Source organism: Euprymna scolopes, chromosome 39 (assembly GCF_053919585.1).
Source record: "Euprymna scolopes isolate OS-2025 chromosome 39, ASM5391958v1, whole genome shotgun sequence".
In the NCBI taxonomy this organism is placed as follows: Eukaryota; Metazoa; Mollusca; class Cephalopoda; order Sepiida; family Sepiolidae; genus Euprymna; species Euprymna scolopes.
Window position 1 is genome coordinate 36,171,747 of NC_136520.1, and position 21,487 is coordinate 36,193,233.

Below are 21,487 nucleotides of genomic sequence, written 5' to 3' on the forward strand. Positions count from 1 at the left end.
ATTATCTCTGATGTCAATACATTTTTTTATATAAAATTAAAAGATTCTACTCTCTCTCTCTCTCTCTCTCTCTCATATATATATATATATATACTAGCATTTCAGCCCGGCGTTGCCCGGGTGTTTGGAGGTGTATGCTGAGCAAAAAAAAAAAAAAGAGTAAATTTTTTTTTTAATTTGACCCCTATTATGACCCCTTAAAATTTATAGTTTCGGGCTCAAATCACTTTATTAAGTTAGATCCAGGTTCAAGGAACCTATATCTAAAATTTCAAGTGTCTAGACCCAAAATTGTCGGAGGAGTTTGGTAGAGTTCTTAAAGGTCAAATCGTTGAAATTTGACCCCTTAACAGCGAAATTTCTGGCTGACACCCGTCACATCGATTTTCCCAAATCTCAGTACCCGGTATTTCAAATTTCGAGTCTATAGACTAAAAATTGACAGAGTTATTGCGTAGGGAAATGTACACAGACACACAGACACACACGTTCACTTTTATAGATATATATATATATATATATATATAGAGTGTTTGTGTGTGTAACCAATACCATTGCTGTAGCTATACTTCCCTATCTCCTATATTTTTACGTAAATAAAAAAAACTGTCACACATTGCATGTATTTTTTTAGGTAACAATAAAGTTGACCTATAATCGAGTTTGTAGAAAATGTCTAGCATTCTTTGGTTCTTGTCCAGAATTCAGCCTAATTAAAAAAAAATGAAAATGAATGAAAAAGAAAAATGAATGAAAAATCTTTGATGTGATGCATGCACTCGCCATAGAATGAAAATGTTTTATAACTAAGAAAATTTTATAAGTAAGTGAGGGTGGTGTGTTTCATTCAGCCAACTTTAAGAAATAAAGGGAGACAACTCAAATCGAACTGCCGAGATCAAAATCTGCTTTTAATGACCACAATTTATTAAAATCATTAAAAAATGATTTTTTTTTATGTAAAAATCATTTTTTTTCCTATATGATCAATTTGTGATTTTTGGAATATTACATTTTTGTTCTGTGACGGATACATACCTTCGTGAAGATTTTTCTGTATCTTTTTTTAGCTTTGATTCTGGGTAACAATTACTTTTTCAAGAATGTGATTTTGTTTCCCAATCTTTAAAAAAGAAAGTTTTTATTGTGTAAAGCACACACGCCAAACGTAATCTTCCAGGCATTAGAAGATATACCGTTGGATTCTTTTGAATTTTTGCACAAACATTAGTCATGGCAAAAGTAAATTTTTGCCAGAGTGAATTTTCCGGGATAACTCTGGTTGCCCTCCTTAGGGGAAGTTATAGGGGTAAAATTGCCCCCAAATCGTTCATTTGTTCACATTTTTCTCAATAACCACACCCTGGATTTAAAAAAAAAAAAAAATTGCACAAACATTAGTAATGGTGAAAGTAAATTTTTTACTTGTGAAGGAGAACCAACTTGTTTTCATGTTATAGTTGTTGTTCAGTTGGGAAGCAATGAAAATTAAAGTAGCTTTCATGTGTATGTTAAACGTCTTCACCATCATATTCAATATTTAATGTCTGTTTTAACATACTGGCATGTATTGGATGGCTTTATAGAAAATAGAATAATGTTTCGAAATTATCCAAGGAGATGGCATTATAATTAATAGTGACAAAGTTATTAACCTCCAAATGAGTGTTGTTTAGCAATGGAACACAATTCTTTCTATCAGGCCATATCAACAACAAGAACCCTTTGTACTGGAGATCTTAAGTGTCAGATGAAGTCCTTCAGTTTGCTATTGTATTCAGTAAAGTGCATCGCATGGGTTGACATTTCAAAAACTGGCATAATCAGACCGTTTTGGTTTTGGAAATAATGTTAGAGATTGATGGTCAATAAAGTGTGCTATCTGTACCGAAATGTACATTTAGAACCTGCCTTGTAAAATTATAGGTCCCGCACTATCGGGCAATCTCCAACCTCTGTCCCATCACTACAGTGTTGCATCTTTGTGCTTGTTTTACAATCACTTTAATCGAATGTGCTCTGGTGAACTCATAACATTTGTGCCCCCTCATTGTATATACTCGACAAGCAGCAAACTCCCACCCCTTCACTGTTGAGGTCTCCAGATGCTGGAAAGCTTTCTACTTTTAATAGTTTCTTCCTTCAAACTGCTAGACTTTAGAAATCCCTCCCTGTTTCCTGCTTCTTTGACTGTACTAACCTGCAGAAGTTTAAATTTAATGTGAACATACCTTGCTGCTCAACTCCCCATAGTCCATTGTCAGACACAATCTTAAATAGTAGCCCTTTATGCTCCAAGTGGCAATATGCCTTGTTTGCTATAAAAAAAGTGTAAACAAAAAAATATTTTATAACGAAAAATACTTATTGAATGAATCATGATTTTAATTTTTATTTTAACTTTTAGGACATCTAAAGTTTTCTTGTCTTTCTAGTCTGGTCTATAAAGTTATGAATCGAGTTTATATTGAAACACCCTGAAAAGAATGATACTTGTTACCAGAACAATAGCAGAAACTCGCTATGAAGCGAGCGACCAACAAAAGATGTTGTTGTTTGGAAGGAACAGCTTACCTTGTAGACTTGTATATAATCGTGTTTATCAGGTGTTTTCACTTGTGGAGCATTTCATTTTGGCCTCCAGAAAATATCTGTTCATCAGGAGAAAATATGCACCATTTCTACGTATCAGATGCCCTCGCTGATGTGAGACCCCATTGTATTTAAATAAAAATTAGACATTTAATGACTTAAACATTTTCTGTGTTGTTCAATGGCTTAGTCTCACATGTTGTATAACGGCTGAGCATCTCACATCTTTGTCGTGTGAAAAGGGGAAAAAACAGCTATAGGTGTATAAGAAAATATATATAAATAAAAAAAAATGTAGATTAGTCAAATTTATACTGAAGCAGCCTGTTTAACTATGTAGCTTATTAAAACAAACATATGCACACCAAAGCATATATATATATATATATATATATATATATATATATATATATATATATATATATATATATACTAGCATGGGTGCCCGGCGTTGCCCGGGTGTTTGGAGGTGTATGCTGAGCAAAAAAACAAAACAAAACGGTCAATTTTTTAAGACTTTAACCCCTATTATGACCCCTTAAAATTTATTATTTTGGGCTCAAATCAAGTTATTAAGTTAGATCTATGTCCGAGGAACCTATATCTAGAATTTCAAATGTTTAGACCGCAAATTGTGTGTAGGCTGAAAATTAACAGAGTTATTGTGAAGGAAAATGTACACAAACACGTTCACTTTTATAGATATATAGATATTTGGCAGCAAGTCATTATTCAAGCACGTCTGATTGAACACGACTGAGTTCTTTTTTGTTTTCCGATTTTGTTGGATAAATTTTCAATTCGCCGAGCAGTCATTTTATTTCGGCTGCCATATTGTATGTATGGCACCCAGTAGTTGTTGTTCAGCCATATTCTTTCCAAGCGCTTCAATCGGTGTATCCCATCGTCGTCAGGAGCGATTGTTGTTATTTTCTTTATTGAGGCTTGGTGTATTTATAGTTCTATTTTTTTGCACCAATTGAAAGCGCTTGGGAAGAATGTGGCCAAACAATAACTACTAGGCACCATAATATACAACATGCCAGCCGAAATAATAAAAACGCTCAGTGAATTGAAAAGTTATCCAACAAAATCGAAAAAGAACTGTCGTGTTCAATCAGATGTGCTTGAATATATGTGTGTGTGTGACCTATTAAGAGTAATGTATAGATTTAATTCTTGTAAGTATTTCATCATATAGACCTCAAAAATGTCCATAAATTCATTCCTTTGAAAAAATTTTTCTGTATTAAAATATTCTAAGCTGGTACTATTTTTAATTTAGGTAATTTAAATATATATACATCGTAATATATATATATATATATATATATATATATTAAAACAAAACTTGAAAAAAAAAAGGTGTTATTTTTTAAATCTTTGTTTCTTATATTTTTTCAGTATATTAAAAATAAAACGTTCAGAAATCTCATTAATTATTTTGAATTAATAAACCTGTAATTTTTCTCTCTCATAAAGTAGTTAAACCTAAAGATTCCAATGTAATCTTTATAATTGAGACCTTTAACGTTTTAATTTGTTTTGTCATTTTTCATTTGTATGCCTTCTAATGCTTTGCTATGCTCTATTGAGGAAAAATTGAATGAAGCTGTTTGTTTTTATGTATTATGTAAAAATTTATTAAATGTATTTCTTTATCTTGCAGCCGAGGAGATTTCAATGAATTTACTTCTCATCTCGAAGGATTGTGTCAGATTTATAACATAAGTGGTGATAAGTAAGTTTTCACAAGTGATTTTTTAATTTTTTTCAATTGTACATTGAAATGTGCAATAGATCTCTTTTCAAAATTAATAAACGAAAAAAAAAAATTAGCTTCTGCATTATTAGAACAAAATTTTGTAGTCGATAAATGGAGTTTTCAGATATAAAAACAATAGTTTCTACTGATTTTGTTGTCGATTCTAATAAGTTACAATTGTAGCATCCAAATTATGCAGTCGAAATTACCTGAATATTAATGAATTATTAAAAAAAAAACCAACTTTAATCGTGTTAGCAAGTGAAAAATTGCGGCCATCTTGTTTTTATAAAATGAATCAAAACGAAAACGTAAACAAGGAAAGTAACTCTAAATATTTAATGTGACTAATGCAAAACAACAAAATAGTATCCTGTATCTCTATAAGGCCACCATTCACCCATGCATGGAGTATTGTTGTCACATTTGGACTGGTGCATCTGCTGCTAGTCTCTCACTACTGGACAGGGTTCAAAAGAGAGTCGCAAACCTGGTAAGTCCTGAACTGTCATCTAAGCTTTAATCTCTGTCTCATCAACAAAATGTTGCGTTCCTCTGCCTCTTCTACAAGTATTTTAATGGTGAGTGCTCCGACGAGCTACAAGCACTTGTACCCCTTCGACGTAAATACCCCTGACAAACCCGAGAAGCAGCAAAATCCCACCTTTACACAGTAGAGATCCCTAGATGTAAGAAAGCTTTTTACTCCAATAGTTTCTTGCCCAGAACTACTAGTCTTTGGAACTCCCTTCCAGGATTCTGCTTTCTCAACTGTACTGACATGCAGAAGTTCAAGTGTAATGTGAACAGACATCTTGCTACTCAACTCCTTACATAGTATCCCTGCAACTTATGCCCCTGATAGTACCCCCTACATCAAAGTGGCAACTGTGCCTTGTTTGAGGTGAAAACGATAAAAAAAACTTTTTTTTAAATAAACATATATATATATATATATATATATATATATATATATACACACACAGAGTTTCTATATATATGTATATTATTCCTTAATTGGAATTCATTTTTTTTTTTTTTTTTTTTTTTGAGATGAGCATTATATATTAATTTATTTTTATTTCGGACTATTAATAAAGATGAGAATAATAGTCCGAAATAAAAATAAATTAATACAGAGTTTCTAGTCGGTCAGAGTTAAGAAACGAGAGAGGCGACATGCATCTGACAAGATAATATAGAGAGAATTCAAATCTTGACACTCTGCTCATGCATCGACTAGGAAAACTAAGTAAAAGAAGTAATTAGAATTACGTAAATCACCATAAAAGATGCTGAACAAAAACTTTTTTTCTCTTCCAAAAACAATGGCCAATGTTTAAAATGCTATGATAATTTCAATGAAAAAAAGGTGCTTGTGAAATTTTTGGATTGTGCTAAAATAATGTTATTTAGAAAGACATTTTTACTATGGGGATGGGGGATTTTAACTATTCTGTACTTTCCCCTAACAATTTGATTAAGTAAAAGATGCCAGTTATCGGCTGCTGCGATTTTATTGACTAAGCATTTTGATTGTTTATGTAACCTGCTTGGAATATGCCAACGATAATGACGTCTGTATTCTGCATAAATTCTGTGGATTATTATTATTAGCAATTTCATGCATGGCATATTTTTACTGTATTACGAAATTACTAGGATCAACTTGAGAGAATTCAAATTTTATACAACACCAATAAGAAATCAACAAAATAGCATTAAAAGATTTAATTTCAATCGGCAAAAGAGAAAATATTTTCAAGATCTTAATTTTACAATTTGTACATGGCAGCTGTATGTACTTTCAGACGATATTTATGAAATATATTTATTTGAATAAAAAAAAATCAGCAAAGAAATTAAAGAGCATTACATTAAAGCTACTCTGCTCAAAAATCAAAAAACTTAAAAATTTATGAAATTATTCATTTCTTCAAATGCCAAGGTTGAGAAATTCCTCTCAATACTTGGACAAAATACAGATTGTGCTGAAATAATAATGTTATTATTTTAGAAACTGATTCTTAACATGGAGAGAGTGTTTTTGTATTCTGTACTTTCACCTAACAATTTAATAAACAAAAGATACCATAAAAATATTATCTAACTAAAATAATTATTGGTTGCTCAGATCCATGTTCACTGGTATTGAAACTTATGTCATAACCGGGTATCACCAGATAGCCTTGCTTGGTGCACATATTTTTAAATCTTATTTGTTTTATTTATATATATATATATTTTTTTTACAGAAAACAGAAAACGAAAACATTTCTTGCACTGCAATCCTTGGAAAGCGACCTGAGTATGCTGGCACAACTACAGAGGTATTTATTTATTACGACATGGCTGATCTTTGCTTACACTGTGTCTTTGATATATTCATATGATACTTACATGTACTTACTTACTCTATATAGATGATTCTACTGATATACTGTTTCACAATTTTATGATATCAACAAATTATGAAGTACAAGTGAATCTTTTAAAAAAAAAAAATTATTTAGTAGTTGCAGTGCTTCTCCAGAATTCTTCCTATATTAAAAACGAAAAATCTGTATGATGTACATGCCCATGATGAAATGGAAATATCATATTCCAAAAATTACGTAGATCAATCAAATAGTTTTATTTTTTATAAAGAAAATTATTTTTAAGCCATTAATAGGAATTTGTAGGCATTACAACATAAATCTTGCAAGTTTGAACTATCAAATTGTACCCCCTCCCCCTTTTTTTTCTTCAGGATTGTTTTTAAAATGTCAGATTAGATGGATGCTCTTTGGTTATTCATAAAATTTGATTTTCTTATTTAAAAATAAAACCAATTTATCAGTTTACATGATTTTTGGAATATGATATTTTTGTTTCATCACAGTTGCGTATATTAGACAGATTTTTCTCTCGTTTTGTTTTTTAATATAGAGGGAAAACTGAGAAATCTAAGGGAAGTTAAATGGCAGTAGTTAAATAAAAACAATTATTAGGTCTGAAGATATGAGACAGGAAGTTGCCAGCTGAATAGCAATCACTAAGGATATCAGCGATGAACAACATCTTCTTTATGGATTTGAATTTCCAGTTCAATGACTGAAGTCAAGGAGAAACTTCCTTTGTCATATTCAGCCCCTAACAAAATCTCAGGAAGAAACCAGATTACAGTTGTCACCAGAGGGCTAGAAAATGACTTCATCTACTGACATGAATATCTCCACCATCCCCTGTTCTAAAGCACTCTGTCCTGGCTCAGAAGGACCTTCGGTCTAGGAGAGGATGCTGAACTGCTTGAAAACAACTGAGACTATGAAAAATGGCTAGCATAAGACTACAAAACCAACCCAATCATCTATAAAAGTTGGAGAGGAGTACCATATAATGTTGTACTGCCTTGTCTGCTTTACCAATGCAGCTTGAATCATCTCGGAGAATTCAATGACTATACAAACGACAGTGTAAATAAGCGTGAAACTTTTGTATTACCACATGATTCAAACATAAAGAGAAGATAGTTCTAAATGTACTCTGTTGGAGGGGAGAGTATGATTGGCCTAATGGATCCGATCGCCAACTATGGAATAAGCTATGCAGAGTTCAAATCCTTCTAGGTCTATTGTAGTCATTTATGCATTAAGTTTCGTTTTACTTCAAAATTTCCAGAAATCAAATCCATCCCCTCTTTCCTATAGCTAACACGATCTCTATATGAGATATTTAAATATTTGAATATTCAATTACATTTCTCCTTTAACTTTGAAACGGTTACTAAAGAAGTTGAGAACATGATTTTCCTCTCCCCAAGTGAACAGTCAAATATGTTGTAGTATTTATTTCTTACAGTCTCTTTGTCTTACCGGATTCTGGAATGAGAATTCATCTATTCTGGTAGAGTATCCAGCTTAGTAATATTACTAGTAACAACATCAACATTTCTTATATAAGCCAGTGTATAGTCATACCAAGGGGATTTTATTTGGGCGTCGGATACTGTTATTTTGAATATTTTGTTGGGGGTTTACTTGTAGAATGTAGTATCCTCATGTTGGATTGTCCTGAAAGCTCAGTACAGAGATCTTAGACACTCGAGGACAGTGGCTAGTAGACATTCTACCCACCAATTTTTCTCAGCAATTTATCAAAATTATACTATTACTAATGGAGATTTGGTATCTATCTGAAGCTGTAACTATACTGTTACTTTTATTAATGCTCTGTCTTTCTACAAGGAATTACCTCCTCCTAGAGAAACCAATAGAAAAAAATTGTCACAATCAGCTGTTTACTTGGGAACTCAACACTTACAAGCAGCAAAATCCCACTCCTTCACTGTTTAGGTCTTTAGTTGCTGGAAACTTTCTACTCAAATAGTTGCTTCCCTCGGACTATTATATTTTGGAATTCCCTTTGTGTTTACTGCTTCCTTGACTGTACTAACACGCAGAAGTTTAAATTTAATACAAACACAAACAGACATTCCGGTTGTCAACTTCCCACAGGCCGTTGTAGACATGATTCTAAATTGTAGCCACCTTATGTTCCAAGTGTCAATATACCTTGTTTGAAAAAAAAAAAAGTTTAAAAGAGAAGAATACACACACAAGCACACTAGCAAGAATATACAACCGATGGGGGGATATTTTTGCTAGAGTATATTATGCTATTAATAAGAGATGGAGGAAAATTAAACTAATCGATTTGTAACTATAAAAATCTGATTTTCATAGATGAACACTTCTACAGAAAATAACTACTTATCTCCCTTTAGAAAATTAAACTCTCCTATTTTGCAAAATTGGAAACAAGGGAGATAACTCGGGTTTAGTTAAAAAAACATCTGAATAATTTTAGAAAAAAATATTTTTACTATTTCATAAATTGTTTTAATTATCTATGTAGATGATCATGTACTAATTTAACACATAATTGACTAATATTTTATCTTATAAATCTGGAACGAACACTATGACATTTTATTTTTACTTTATAGATGTTATATATGCTATATAAATGCTAGTATCTTTGATTTTATATATATATATATATATATATATATATATATATACAGCATCAAAATATTGTATTAGTTTAAGTAAAAAAAGCTGTTTTGATGGTAATATTGGTGTGATAAATATGAAAATTTATTTAGACCATCAACTTATGTCCGGAACAAGTTGTCTATAATTTCCAAAAATCTAACTTGAAATTAGTTTCAGATGAATGTAATTTTTATTTATTTATTTTTTTTTTATTTTTTTTTTTATTTTTATTGAACTTTTATCAAAAGGGCTGTGTTATTTAGCATTTATTTGTCTTAATACCTTCATAGCAACTACTTTATGAAATTTTTATCAGAAATGTATCTTTGAATAAAAGCGTACTTGTAGAATGTTTGAATTCATTCTGATCCCAATCAAGATCTAGAAAATTTATTAAATGCTAACACTATTAATAGAGGCTTGGCTCCAACGAGCTTTGGTAAATAATGAACAAGATCTTGAACAGATGTGCATCATCAACCGGGCTGGGGTAATTTCGTCAGCATCTGACAAAGCTAAACTCTTTGCAAAGAAATTTGCATCAAATTCAACCCTATGCGATCAGGGCTACTTACGCCCCTCCCCCATACACACACAGGACCAATAATAATCTGAGTGACATTTACATATCTGCTTATTATGTTGTCACACTCATTAAAAACCTTGACACCAACAAAGCAACTGGTTTTGACAATATTTCAGTCATAGTACTCAAAAAGCTGCAACCATGCTGGCAGCCATTTTTGTAAAGCTGTTCAATTAATGCCTAATGGAGAAATGCTTCCCAACACTTCGGAAGACGTAATTAGTCTGCCCAGTATTTAAAAACTCTGGTCACTATCGCAGGTTTAATGTCTGTTTTATATGCTGACATGAGTTGGATGGATTACTTTTGAAAATTGATTTCCCGATTAACCTTTGATGCTATCAGATTAGGCCATCTGAAGATACTGACTTACTGACCTAAAATGTACCAAACACTAATACTATTTTTTTTATTATTATTATGATTCCTTTTGAAAAATTCCATCATGTTTTGCAAAGTCAAAAAACAAAAATAATTTTCTTCTACAAAACAACCAAACTAAACACCATGAATAAATATTTGAAGATATAAATATCTTGAGGCATAAATTTTTTTACCAAAATGACTGGATCCAACATTAAATAACCCAAAGAGGGTTGATATGCCATTAAATGAAACAATCAAACCAACTAACTGATCTCTGGTTAGATCTTTATTTCCCTCTTTCTCTCACATCCATCCTTTTCCTATGTGTTCCTCAACCTCCCCTGTCAACTCATCTTGCTACCTCATCTGTTTCCAGAGGTAAAATAATCCTGGGTCTAGTGTTGTTATAGACATTAATAAAACTATGAAAAAATGATTAAACAAATATAAAAATCATGGAGCTCAGAAAAAAGCATCATGATTGACAAGATCTAACATGGGAGAACCAGTGTTGGCTGTTCTTATTTCAGGTAATAGAATACAACAGGCTAAATACAGTTAAATAAATATGATTGGCAGAAAACAAAGATCAAATGGAAGAATAAATGGACTGCAAAAAAAAGTTAGTAAAAATCCTAAAAAAATAGGAATAAAGTGATATTTCAAAAGCAGACCACCTCCACCACAAAAAAGGCTCATTTATACATGTAGAAAATTATCAATTATTCAAATACTTCGTATAATAATTTAGTTGGGGAAGGGGGGGGTGCTTAACAGATATTTGTATATCTATCGATTGCTGAATCAACCATGACCATTGTTTTCTATTTTTATTAATTTTTTATTTTCTGTTCTTTTTTTTTAGTTCTATTTCAGGTGATTCTAACAGAATCTTCCGGTCTCCCCTGGGTATTTTGCTACCTCGAAAAGGTGGCCGTCCCATGAAACTTATTTATTTTGTATCTCCCTATGACCTCCTTGATCGTAAAACAAAGTTAAAGCATCCTCTCACAGTAGACGGTAAGTATTCACTTTTGTTGACTTTAATTGAATCGTACAACATGGAAGTAATAAAATCGTCATTAAAAAAGAAAACCTAAAAAAAATATCGTAATCAGTCGAGAAACTCGTGTGATAGATTTGACATTTAACCTAGAACAACTAAAATGTGATTTTTTTTTTTTTTTTTTTTCTTTTTTTTTTTTTTTTTTTTTTAGAGGCAGTAAACTTTAAATTAAAATCAACCAAAAAAAATATTTTTATTATACAAATATGTGGTTTGTTTCCAAGGATTGATTTTTGGCATTTATAATTTAAATAAAATTTTAGGCATATACAACCCCCACCCTCAGCTTGCACGTATATAGTATAATCTAGCAGTCCAATTTTCACAACTTTACGAATTAAGTTAAGCTGTATTTTGGCAATAACATGTCAAGTGTTGACTTCCTAGTTCCCATGGCTTGCATATATATGACATAACAGAGGTCCTATTTTCACAAATCTACGCATTAAGTTAGGCTATATTTCAGCAATACCACATCGAATGTTGTAGTCTATGTAGTCTATTGTGTCTGGTTTATCAGTGTATACATGGGACTTTACATATCTCCTAAGAAAATAATCTAATGAGGTTAAATCGCACGTTTGAAGTGGCTACTTGACAGGTTCATTTTGTGAAATTATTTATTCATCAATTGTTTCTCTCAGTGCATTGATCGTATCGCATGCTGTGTGGCATGTGGCTTCATCCTGCCAAAACCATATGCTGAATTGCCAAACTAAGCTGAACTCAAAATAACTGATAGTTGCCAATTCTCGAATTAAAGAAAATAGATTTGTCAATTTAAAGTTCACCGTCCCTACAAAAAAAAAAAAAACACTCAATATAAACAATTCATTATGTTCTCAGACTGTTTTTGCATCATTGCAAGGAAGAATAAAAACTAGAAACCCCATGATGCTTCTTGAGATAATAATCCACAGTAAACATGGTTCTAATTTGATCTTATACTTGTTATTGTATAAAAAAATAATGTTCCAAGCTGGGGTGACCATTTGCGAATACTTGGTACTGGATGTTATCTTCCTATGACTGGAATATGTATATATATATATATATATATATATATATATATATATATATATATATTAAATATTTCTATGTGCATAAAAGTAAGTCATCCATAGACATGCAAAAAAAAAAAAAAAAAAAAAAGGCGTTCAAGGAGCGAAAAGAAAAACTACGACAGAATCGCTAATAAAAAAAAAATAAATGAATCAACAATCTTGCATTTATAGCGATAAAAATCGAGCATAAAGATTGATAAGGCCTCCACCTCCATGGTCTCGTGGTAAAATACCAGACTACTTATCGAGCAGTATTGCGTTCGGTCTTTATCAACTAGGTCTAGCCGTACTGATGAGGAGTAAACTCCGAAACATGTTTATGGATGACTGACTTTTATGCACATAAAAATAATTTTTAAAAAATAATAATTCATAATATGTCCTAAAAAATGTGGGGCGACAAAAAGTGTAAACAAAGGGCAGATAACTCCTTCTTGAAAAAAAAAAAGCGCTCAGGGAGCAAAAAGAAAAAATACTACAGAATCGCTAATAAAAAAAATAATCAACAATCTTATTTTTTTTTATTCATATATATATATATATATATATATAGCTTTTTTCCATATGGGCACTTTTATTGATAGTACGTACATGAAACTCTAGTCATCTTCAAAGTAATCTCCTCCGGCTGCAATACACTTGTACCGTTCCAACAACTGGAGACCCCATGAAAGTCCTTTTATGTGAGTGTGTCACTAACCCTTGTCACAGCCTCTTTCATCTCCTCAATTGTCTTATAAAAACAGCCTCTAAGGTTTTCTTTCAGCTTAGGGAATAACTAAAAGTCACAGGGTGCAAGGTTTGGACTATAGGGAGGGTGAGGAACTGTCCTAATGGCCATCTTGGTCAAATAGTCTGTGACAAGGATGTAATGGACTGCACCCTTGGGACAAACGTTGCACAAATCTTCTGCATCTTCAGTTCCTCCCAAATAATCGTGTGTACAGTTCACACACTGACATCAAACTGTCCATTTATTGTCTCTATAGACACATGATGGCCCTTATCCATGAAATTCTTTATTTGGCCAATCAAATCTGGTGTCTTGACTGCCTTACTCTTCCTGCACCTCTAATCATCCCTCACAGGCTCCCTGCCTTCCTTGAATCTCTTATGCCATTCAAAAACTGATGCTCAATTCATGCAAGATAGTCCAAAAACAGTCTGAAGCATTGCATACGTTTCTGTGACAATTTTTCAAGTTTAGAATAGATATTTATTGCATATCGTTCTTCTAAAGTGTCCTCACATCCAGATTGCATTTTTGAAATTCACCAGCAGTGACAATCCAGCTTTAGTAGAATGTATTTCAATTCTTACTGTAGCTGTTCATTTGAGCTTGAAATCATAAAAATTGGTCAGTCATCTCATAAGATATATATCAATAACATACTAAATTTTCAAGAGTCTATGATAATTTTAAATGCCTGTACAAAAAAATTCTGGAAACTTATTGAAAGCACCTCGTATATGCAGCTGGGAATTGTTTATGAATTTCGTATTCCCTGTAAACTTCCTCTTTCGAAAGAAGCCAACATAGCTCACCTAGGACTAATACCACACTAGGTATTACTAGTTTGTTTGTTATTTTTGTTTTGTTTTTTAATATTTGTTATATGCCTTTAAAAATTTGTTTTGTTTTTGATCTCAAGAAATTTTAAAGAAAAAAGAAAAGGAATTTGGTGTGTATTTATTCAGCTTGTGCATAAACATGAAACACTAACACACAAGATCTTGTAATTTTATATTAATACAAAGATTATTTAGTTGGATACATTTAGAAGTTAATAGGTCACAAAGCATATTTCACCCAAGATATTAATTAAATAAAACTTGTAAGATAATGTTTCAATTTTTCAAAAGTTATGTTGTTATTGTTATTTTTATTGATTATTAATTTCAGCTATCACTGAACACCAGTTGGGCCACAGTGTGACTATCTCTATCGAACACAGTTCCCTCAACAGACTTCAAACTATGCCCTTGATGTCAATCATCAAAAACCAGGAGGGCAAAAGGTAAAAAAAAAAAACAGTTTTAATAATTTCAACCACCAAAAACAAAGCCTCTATATATAACTAGCAAGATTACCCAACATTACCAGGATTGTGGGATGAGGGTAATATTCCATGTAACAGTTTTGCTGGTGTATATAAGTGTACGGTGATGAGAAAGAAACAGGATGGACTTTTAACTGATTGCAATGTTCAATCATTTATTGTCTAATAATAGTGGAGGTAAATAGTCATCTGCTTAAGATGTTAACAAAAGTTCAGATTTGGTTCAGAGTAGATTTTCATACTTGATAGTGATGCTTCGATATTTGTTTTTGAAGAAAAATATTTGATGGGATTGTTGTTTCTTACAAAGAAATGATTGTATTTGGTTTCTAATGTTCTTTTTTTTTGTTTTTTGTGTGTCAATAATTGGAAGAAAATTATTGTCTGCTCAATGATAAAGGGATTTTGTTTAAAGAGGACTTTTGTTTAGTGTGCCGATGATTCTCAGTCTTTTTCTTTTGGAGGCGAGGAGATAATACTGTTTTGATCACAAATAGCTAGTTCTCATCTGCTGAGAGAAATGACATGTTTCTTAATCGTTTGGAGTTATTGACTCATTTTGTCAATGATGTTAAATATGTTAAATAGAGTTGTAGATGATCCATTTGTTAATACCTGATTCTCAATTGTTGAGTGCTGAAAAAATATTTCTCAATGGATTGTCTTTGATTGTCAATCAAACCTTTGGCCCAATAGTTAGGGTTAATTTGAATTGTTCACTAGTGCCTGAGTCGTCAGGTTTTGACAGACATAGGTCCAGTTGTCTTGTCCTGGGTGATGGAGCCATTTGGCGAACTATGATCCTCTCCCTTGAGTATGGTTGAGTTCTCGCTTTTATAGAGATATTTGACAGGTGTTCAGCTCCCAGGATGACTGTTTCTGATTGGTTAAAAGGGTCTCAATAACCAATTAAAATTTAGAAATCACTTTATTTTTATTTTTTGTGCTGTTTTGTGTGGTCGGAATTGGGAATCTATAGATCTATTGGAATGAAATTTTGCCAACGATTATGTGACAATTGGGATGCAGTGAAAGCATTTTAGTTTTCAATTTTTATTTGCACACTTTTTAAATTTAAAAAGTAAACAACCTCTATGATATTCGTCAATTTATAATTAGTTATTCCCTTTGCTGATTTTTCTTTTCATTTTTAGGTGAATATTTAAAAATGTTTCATATTAGCAGTTATCTAAGCTAAGTTTTATTTTAGAAATAAATTGTAGCTAAGCATGTTTTTATATTGTCAATAACATGGTAGAACAATGACAAGTAGAAATTGGTTAGTCAATAGGAAAGTTCGATTTGTCAGTTTGAATGTTATTTGGGTCTAACTTTGACGGTTATTCAGAAGTATTGTTTTATCTTAGTGATACCATTGCAGCAGAGGGAGGAGCAGGTACTAGCATGATTACAAAAATTAGGAATGAATGGTGTAAATTCAAGGAATTTGTGCCGTTATTAACCAGCAGAGTGTTACCAATGTTGGACAAAAGAAGTCTATGAGGTATATGTATGCAATGTGATGATGTATGCAGGTGAAATCTGACCAATAAAGACAGAACATGCATTGTAAGAGAGAAATAATATGAGAATATGATCAATGTCAGTGTTGAAGACCATCTTAGATCTGATGTCCTCTGAACAGTATAGGGAGGTGTGTGCAGAACAGGAGACTTTGATGGTATGATCACTTTGAAAGAATGTGTGAAAGTTCTTGGATTAGTAAATGTAGAATAGTTGATGTAGCAGGGTCAGTTTACAGAGGAAGGCCAAGGAAAACTGGGGATAAAGTGATAAGGACAAGTTTGAGAGAAAGTGGGATAAATAAAGATCTGGCATGAGATATGTAAGTTTTGAAATCAATTTCGATAAACCTTCCAACACATACCAGCATGTAAAACAGGCATTAAATTGAATATAACGAAATCTATGCATACACCTCGCCCCCCCCCTTTTTTTTTTTGCAATGTATTGTCAAAATATAAAACCCATGTATAAAAACCTTTTTTTTCTGATAAACCTAAAAATCAAATTGTTCATTAACAAATGCTTGAGATTAAAAAAAAAAATAAAATAAATTCATTCACCTTTTTTTTTTTGTCGTTTATTTTTATTAGACTTATTTTCTTATTAAAATTTCTGTTTCATTGAAAAATGAACATGTATTTTATCTGATTTTTTATATCGCTGCAGTTTGCCCTCCTTCTCTGGTTTAACAAACATGAACAGTTGTATGCTTCCTGCCTGTTTTGTGCTCACGTTACCCACACCACTCTCCGTACTTACCTCACAGCTCAAGAAGATTGAGTCTATCACAAGTAAGTGGCAACCATTGCAATTGATCTGTACAAGTCTTTTAATAGAATTGGCATCATTTGAATATGGTAATTGACATACACTAATCTTTTCTAAAAAACCATTTATTCTTTTGGAGGTGAGTCTTTAATCTTAATCAGAAGGACTTTCTCTCATTAGTGCTATTTAACAATCCACAAACAATTTATATCTATCATATATGCTTGTTAGTCTTTGTTTATAGACACCATAGCGACATATGGCGGTGGGGTTGGGGTCTCTGCCTAAGGTATGCCCCAAGTGGTTCAAATACTGTGTAACATTGCTTATGTCGGTCGGACAAACTCACATCCGCTAGGTGTGAAAGTTCAAGTTTCCGTGCCATAACGAATTCATTAAAGCCAGATAATATAGAGACAAAGAACTGGCATGATTAAATACTATTTTTAATATACTACATTTGTTACACATCATCTAGCCGAAATTTTGTATGGACCTTTATGATAAGGTGCAACAAACTAAGTATTATAGTATCTGTTCAATGTACAGTTAGTGATTAATAATATGTAATGCAAAAATGAGCACAAATTTAACCATATTCAACCATCAGTTTGACATAAAGCCCTCATTCTATATCAACGGGTGATAACTTTGCCCGTTTTGATTGGGCTAAAATAAGTCTAGTGTATTAATGGGCTAAAATAAGTCTAGTGTATTAATGGGCTAAAATAAGTCTAGTGTATTAATGAGCTAAAATAAGTCTAGTGTATTAATGAGCTAAAATAAGTCTAGTGTATTAATGAGCTAAAATAAGTAGTGTATTAATGAGCTAAAATAAGTCTAGTGTATTAATGGGCTAAAATAAGTCTAGTGTATTAATGGGCTAAAATAAGTCTAGTGTATTAATGAGCTAAAATAAGTCTAGTGTATTAATGAGCTAAAATAAGTCTAGTGTATTAATGAGCTAAAATAAGTCTAGTGTATTAATGAGCTAAAATAAGTCTAGTGTATTAATGAGCTAAAATAAGTCTAGTGTATTAATGAGCTAAAATAAGTAGTGTATTAATGAGCTAAAATAAGTCTAGTGTATTAATGAGCTAAAATAAGTCTAGTGTATTAATGAGCTAAAATAAGTCTAGTGTATTAATGAGCTAAAATAAGTCTAGTGTATTAATGAGCTAAAATAAGTCTAGTGTATTAATGAGCTAAAATAAGTCTAGTGTATTAATGAGCTAAAATAAGTCTAGTGTATTAATGAGCTAAAATAAGTCTAGTGTATTAATAAGCTAAAATAAGTAGTGTATTAATGAGCTAAAATAAGTCTAGTGTATTAATGAGCTAAAATAAGTAGTGTATTAATGAGCTAAAATAAGTCTAGTGTATTAATGAGCTAAAATAAGTCTAGTGTATTAATGAGCTAAAATAAGTCTAGTGTATTAATGAGCTAAAATAAGTCTAGTGTATTAATGAGCTAAAATAAGTAGTGTATTAATGAGCTAAAATAAGTCTAGTGTATTAATGAGCTAAAATAAGTCTAGTGTATTAATGAGCTAAAATAAGTCTAGTGTATTAATGAGCTAAAATAAGTCTAGTGTATTAATGAGCTAAAATAAGTAATGTATTAATGAGCTAAAATAAGTAGTGTATTAATGAGCTAAAATAAGTCTAGTGTATTAATGAGCTAAAATAAGTCTAGTGTATTAATGAGCTAAAATAAGTCTAGTGTATTAATGAGCTAAAATAAGTCTAGTGTATTAATGAGCTAAAATAAGTCTAGTGTATTAATGAGCTAAAATAAGTCTAGTGTATTAATGAGCTAAAATAAGTCTAGTGTATTAATGAGCTAAAATAAGTCTAGTGTATTAATGAGCTAAAATAAGTAGTGTATTAATGAGCTAAAATAAGTCTAGTGTATTAATGAGCTAAAATAAGTCTAGTGTATTAATGAGCTAAAATAAGTCTAGTGTATTAATGAGCTAAAATAAGTCTAGTGTATTAATGAGCTAAAATAAGTCTAGTGTATTAATGGGCTAAAATAAGTCTAGTGTATTAATGGGCTAAAATAAGTCTAGTGTATTAATGAGCTAAAATAAGTCTAGTGTATTAATGAGCTAAAATAAGTCTAGTGTATTAATGAGCTAAAATAAGTCTAGTGTATTAATGAGCTAAAATAAGTCTAGTGTATTAATGAGCTAAAATAAGTCTAGTGTATTAATGAGCTAAAATAAGTAGTGTATTAATGAGCTAAAATAAGTCTAGTGTATTAATGAGCTAAAATAAGTCTAGTGTATTAATGAGCTAAAATAAGTCTAGTGTATTAATGAGCTAAAATAAGTCTAGTGTATTAATGAGCTAAAATAAGTAGTGTATTAATGAGCTTAAATAAGTCTAGTGTATTAATGAGCTAAAATAAGTCTAGTGTATTAATGAGCTAAAATAAGTCTAGTGTATTAATGAGCTAAAATAAGTAGTGTATTAATGAGCTAAAATAAGTCTAGTGTATTAATGAGCTAAAATAAGTCTAGTGTATTAATGAGCTAAAATAAGTCTAGTGTATTAATGAGCTAAAATAAGTCTAGTGTATTAATGAACTAAAATAAGTAGTGTATTAATGAGCTAAAATAAGTCTAGTGTATTAATGAGCTAAAATAAGTCTAGTGTATTAATGAGCTAAAATAAGTCTAGTGTATTAATGAGCTAAAATAAGTCTAGTGTATTAATGAGCTAAAATAAGTAGTGTATTAATGAGCTAAAATAAGTAGTGTATTAATGAGCTAAAATAAGTCTAGTGTATTAATGAGCTAAAATAAGTCTAGTGTATTAATGAGCTAAAATAAGTCTAGTGTATTAATGAGCTAAAATAAGTAGTGTATTAATGAGCTAAAATAAGTCTAGTGTATTAATGAGCTAAAATAAGTCTAGTGTATTAATGAGCTAAAATAAGTCTAGTGTATTAATAAGCTAAAATAAGTAGTGTATTAATGAGCTAAAATAAGTCTAGTGTATTAATGAGCTAAAATAAGTCTAGTGTATTAATGAGCTAAAATAAGTCTAGTGTATTAATGAGCTAAAATAAGTCTAGTGTATTAATGAGCTAAAATAAGTAGTGTATTAATGAGCTAAAATAAGTCTAGTGTATTAATGAGCTAAAATAAGTCTAGTGTATTAATGAGCTAAAATAAGTCTAGTGTATTAATGAGCTAAAATAAGTCTAGTGTATTAATGAGCTAAAATAAGTAATGTATTAATGAGCTAAAATAAGTAATGTATTAATGAGCTAAAATAAGTCTAGTGTATTAATGAGCTAAAATAAGTCTAGTGTATTAATGAGCTAAAATAAGTAGTGTATTAATGAGCTAAAATAAGTCTAGTGTATTAATGAGCTAAAATAAGTCTAGTGTATTAATGAGCTAAAATAAGTCTAGTGTATTAATAAGCTAAAATAAGTAGTGTATTAATGAGCTAAAATAAGTCTAGTGTATTAATGAGCTAAAATAAGTCTAGTGTATTAATGAGCTAAAATAAGTCTAGTGTATTAATGAGCTAAAATAAGTCTAGTGTATTAATGAGCTAAAATAAGTCTAGTGTATTAATGAGCTAAAATAAGTCTAGTGTATTAATGAGCTAAAATAAGTCTAGTGTATTAATGAGCTAAAATAAGTCTAGTGTATTAATGAGCTAAAATAAGTCTAGTGTATTAATAAGCTAAAATAAGTCTAGTGTATTAATGAGCTAAAATAAGTAGTGTATTAATGAGCTAAAATAAGTCTAGTGTATTAATGAGCTAAAATAAGTCTAGTGTATTAATGAGCTAAAATAAGTAATGTATTAATGAGCTAAAATAAGTAGTGTATTAATGAGCTAAAATAAGTCTAGTGTATTAATGAGCTAAAATAAGTCTAGTGTATTAATGAGCTAAAATAAGTCTAGTGTATTAATGAGCTAAAATAAGTCTAGTGTATTAATAAGCTAAAATAAGTCTAGTGTATTAATGAGCTAAAATAAGTAGTGTATTAATGAGCTAAAATAAGTCTAGTGTATTAATGAGCTAAAATAAGTCTAGTGTATTAATGAGCTAAAATAAGTAATGTATTAATGAGCTAAAATAAGTAGTGTATTAATGAGCTAAAATAAGTCTAGTGTATTAATGAGCTAAAATAAGTCTAGTGTATTAATGAGCTAAAATAAGTCTAGTGTATTAATGAGCTAAAATAAGTCTAGTGTATTAATGAGCTAAAATAAGTCTAGTGTATTAATGAGCTAAAATAAGTCTAGTGTATTAATGAGCTAAAATAAGTCTAGTGTATTAATGAGCTAAAATAAGTCTAGTGTATTAATGAGCTAAAATAAGTAGTGTATTAATGAGCTAAAATAAGTCTAGTGTATTAATGAGCTAAAATAAGTAGTGTATTAATGAGCTAAAATAAGTAGTGTATTAATGAGCTAAAATAAGTAGTGTATTAATGAGCTAAAATAAGTAGTGTATTAATGAGCTAAAATAAGTAGTGTATTAATGAGCTAAAATAAGTCTAGTGTATTAATGAGCTAAAATAAGTCTAGTGTATTAATGAGCTAAAATAAGTCTAGTGTATTAATGAGCTAAAATAAGTCTAGTGTATTAATGAGCTAAAATAAGTCTAGTGTATTAATGAGC

At 30.9% G+C, this 21,487-nt stretch overlaps 1 protein-coding gene across 16 annotated transcripts in view; it reads left to right on the top strand.

The window, feature by feature from the left end:
- Positions 1 to 21,487, top strand: part of LOC145263738 (uncharacterized) — a 727,869-nt gene that overhangs the window by 683,280 nt on the left and 23,102 nt on the right. For all 16 annotated transcript variants that reach the window (XM_080120729.1, XM_080120720.1, XM_080120727.1 and 13 more), the window contains 5 exons: positions 4,262 to 4,333; positions 6,613 to 6,687; positions 11,214 to 11,368; positions 14,382 to 14,496; positions 16,732 to 16,856. In XM_080120729.1, coding sequence (XP_079976855.1) covers positions 4,262 to 4,333; positions 6,613 to 6,687; positions 11,214 to 11,368; positions 14,382 to 14,496; positions 16,732 to 16,856 — 542 coding nt within the window. The remainder of the gene's footprint in view (positions 1 to 4,261; positions 4,334 to 6,612; positions 6,688 to 11,213; positions 11,369 to 14,381; positions 14,497 to 16,731; positions 16,857 to 21,487) is intronic.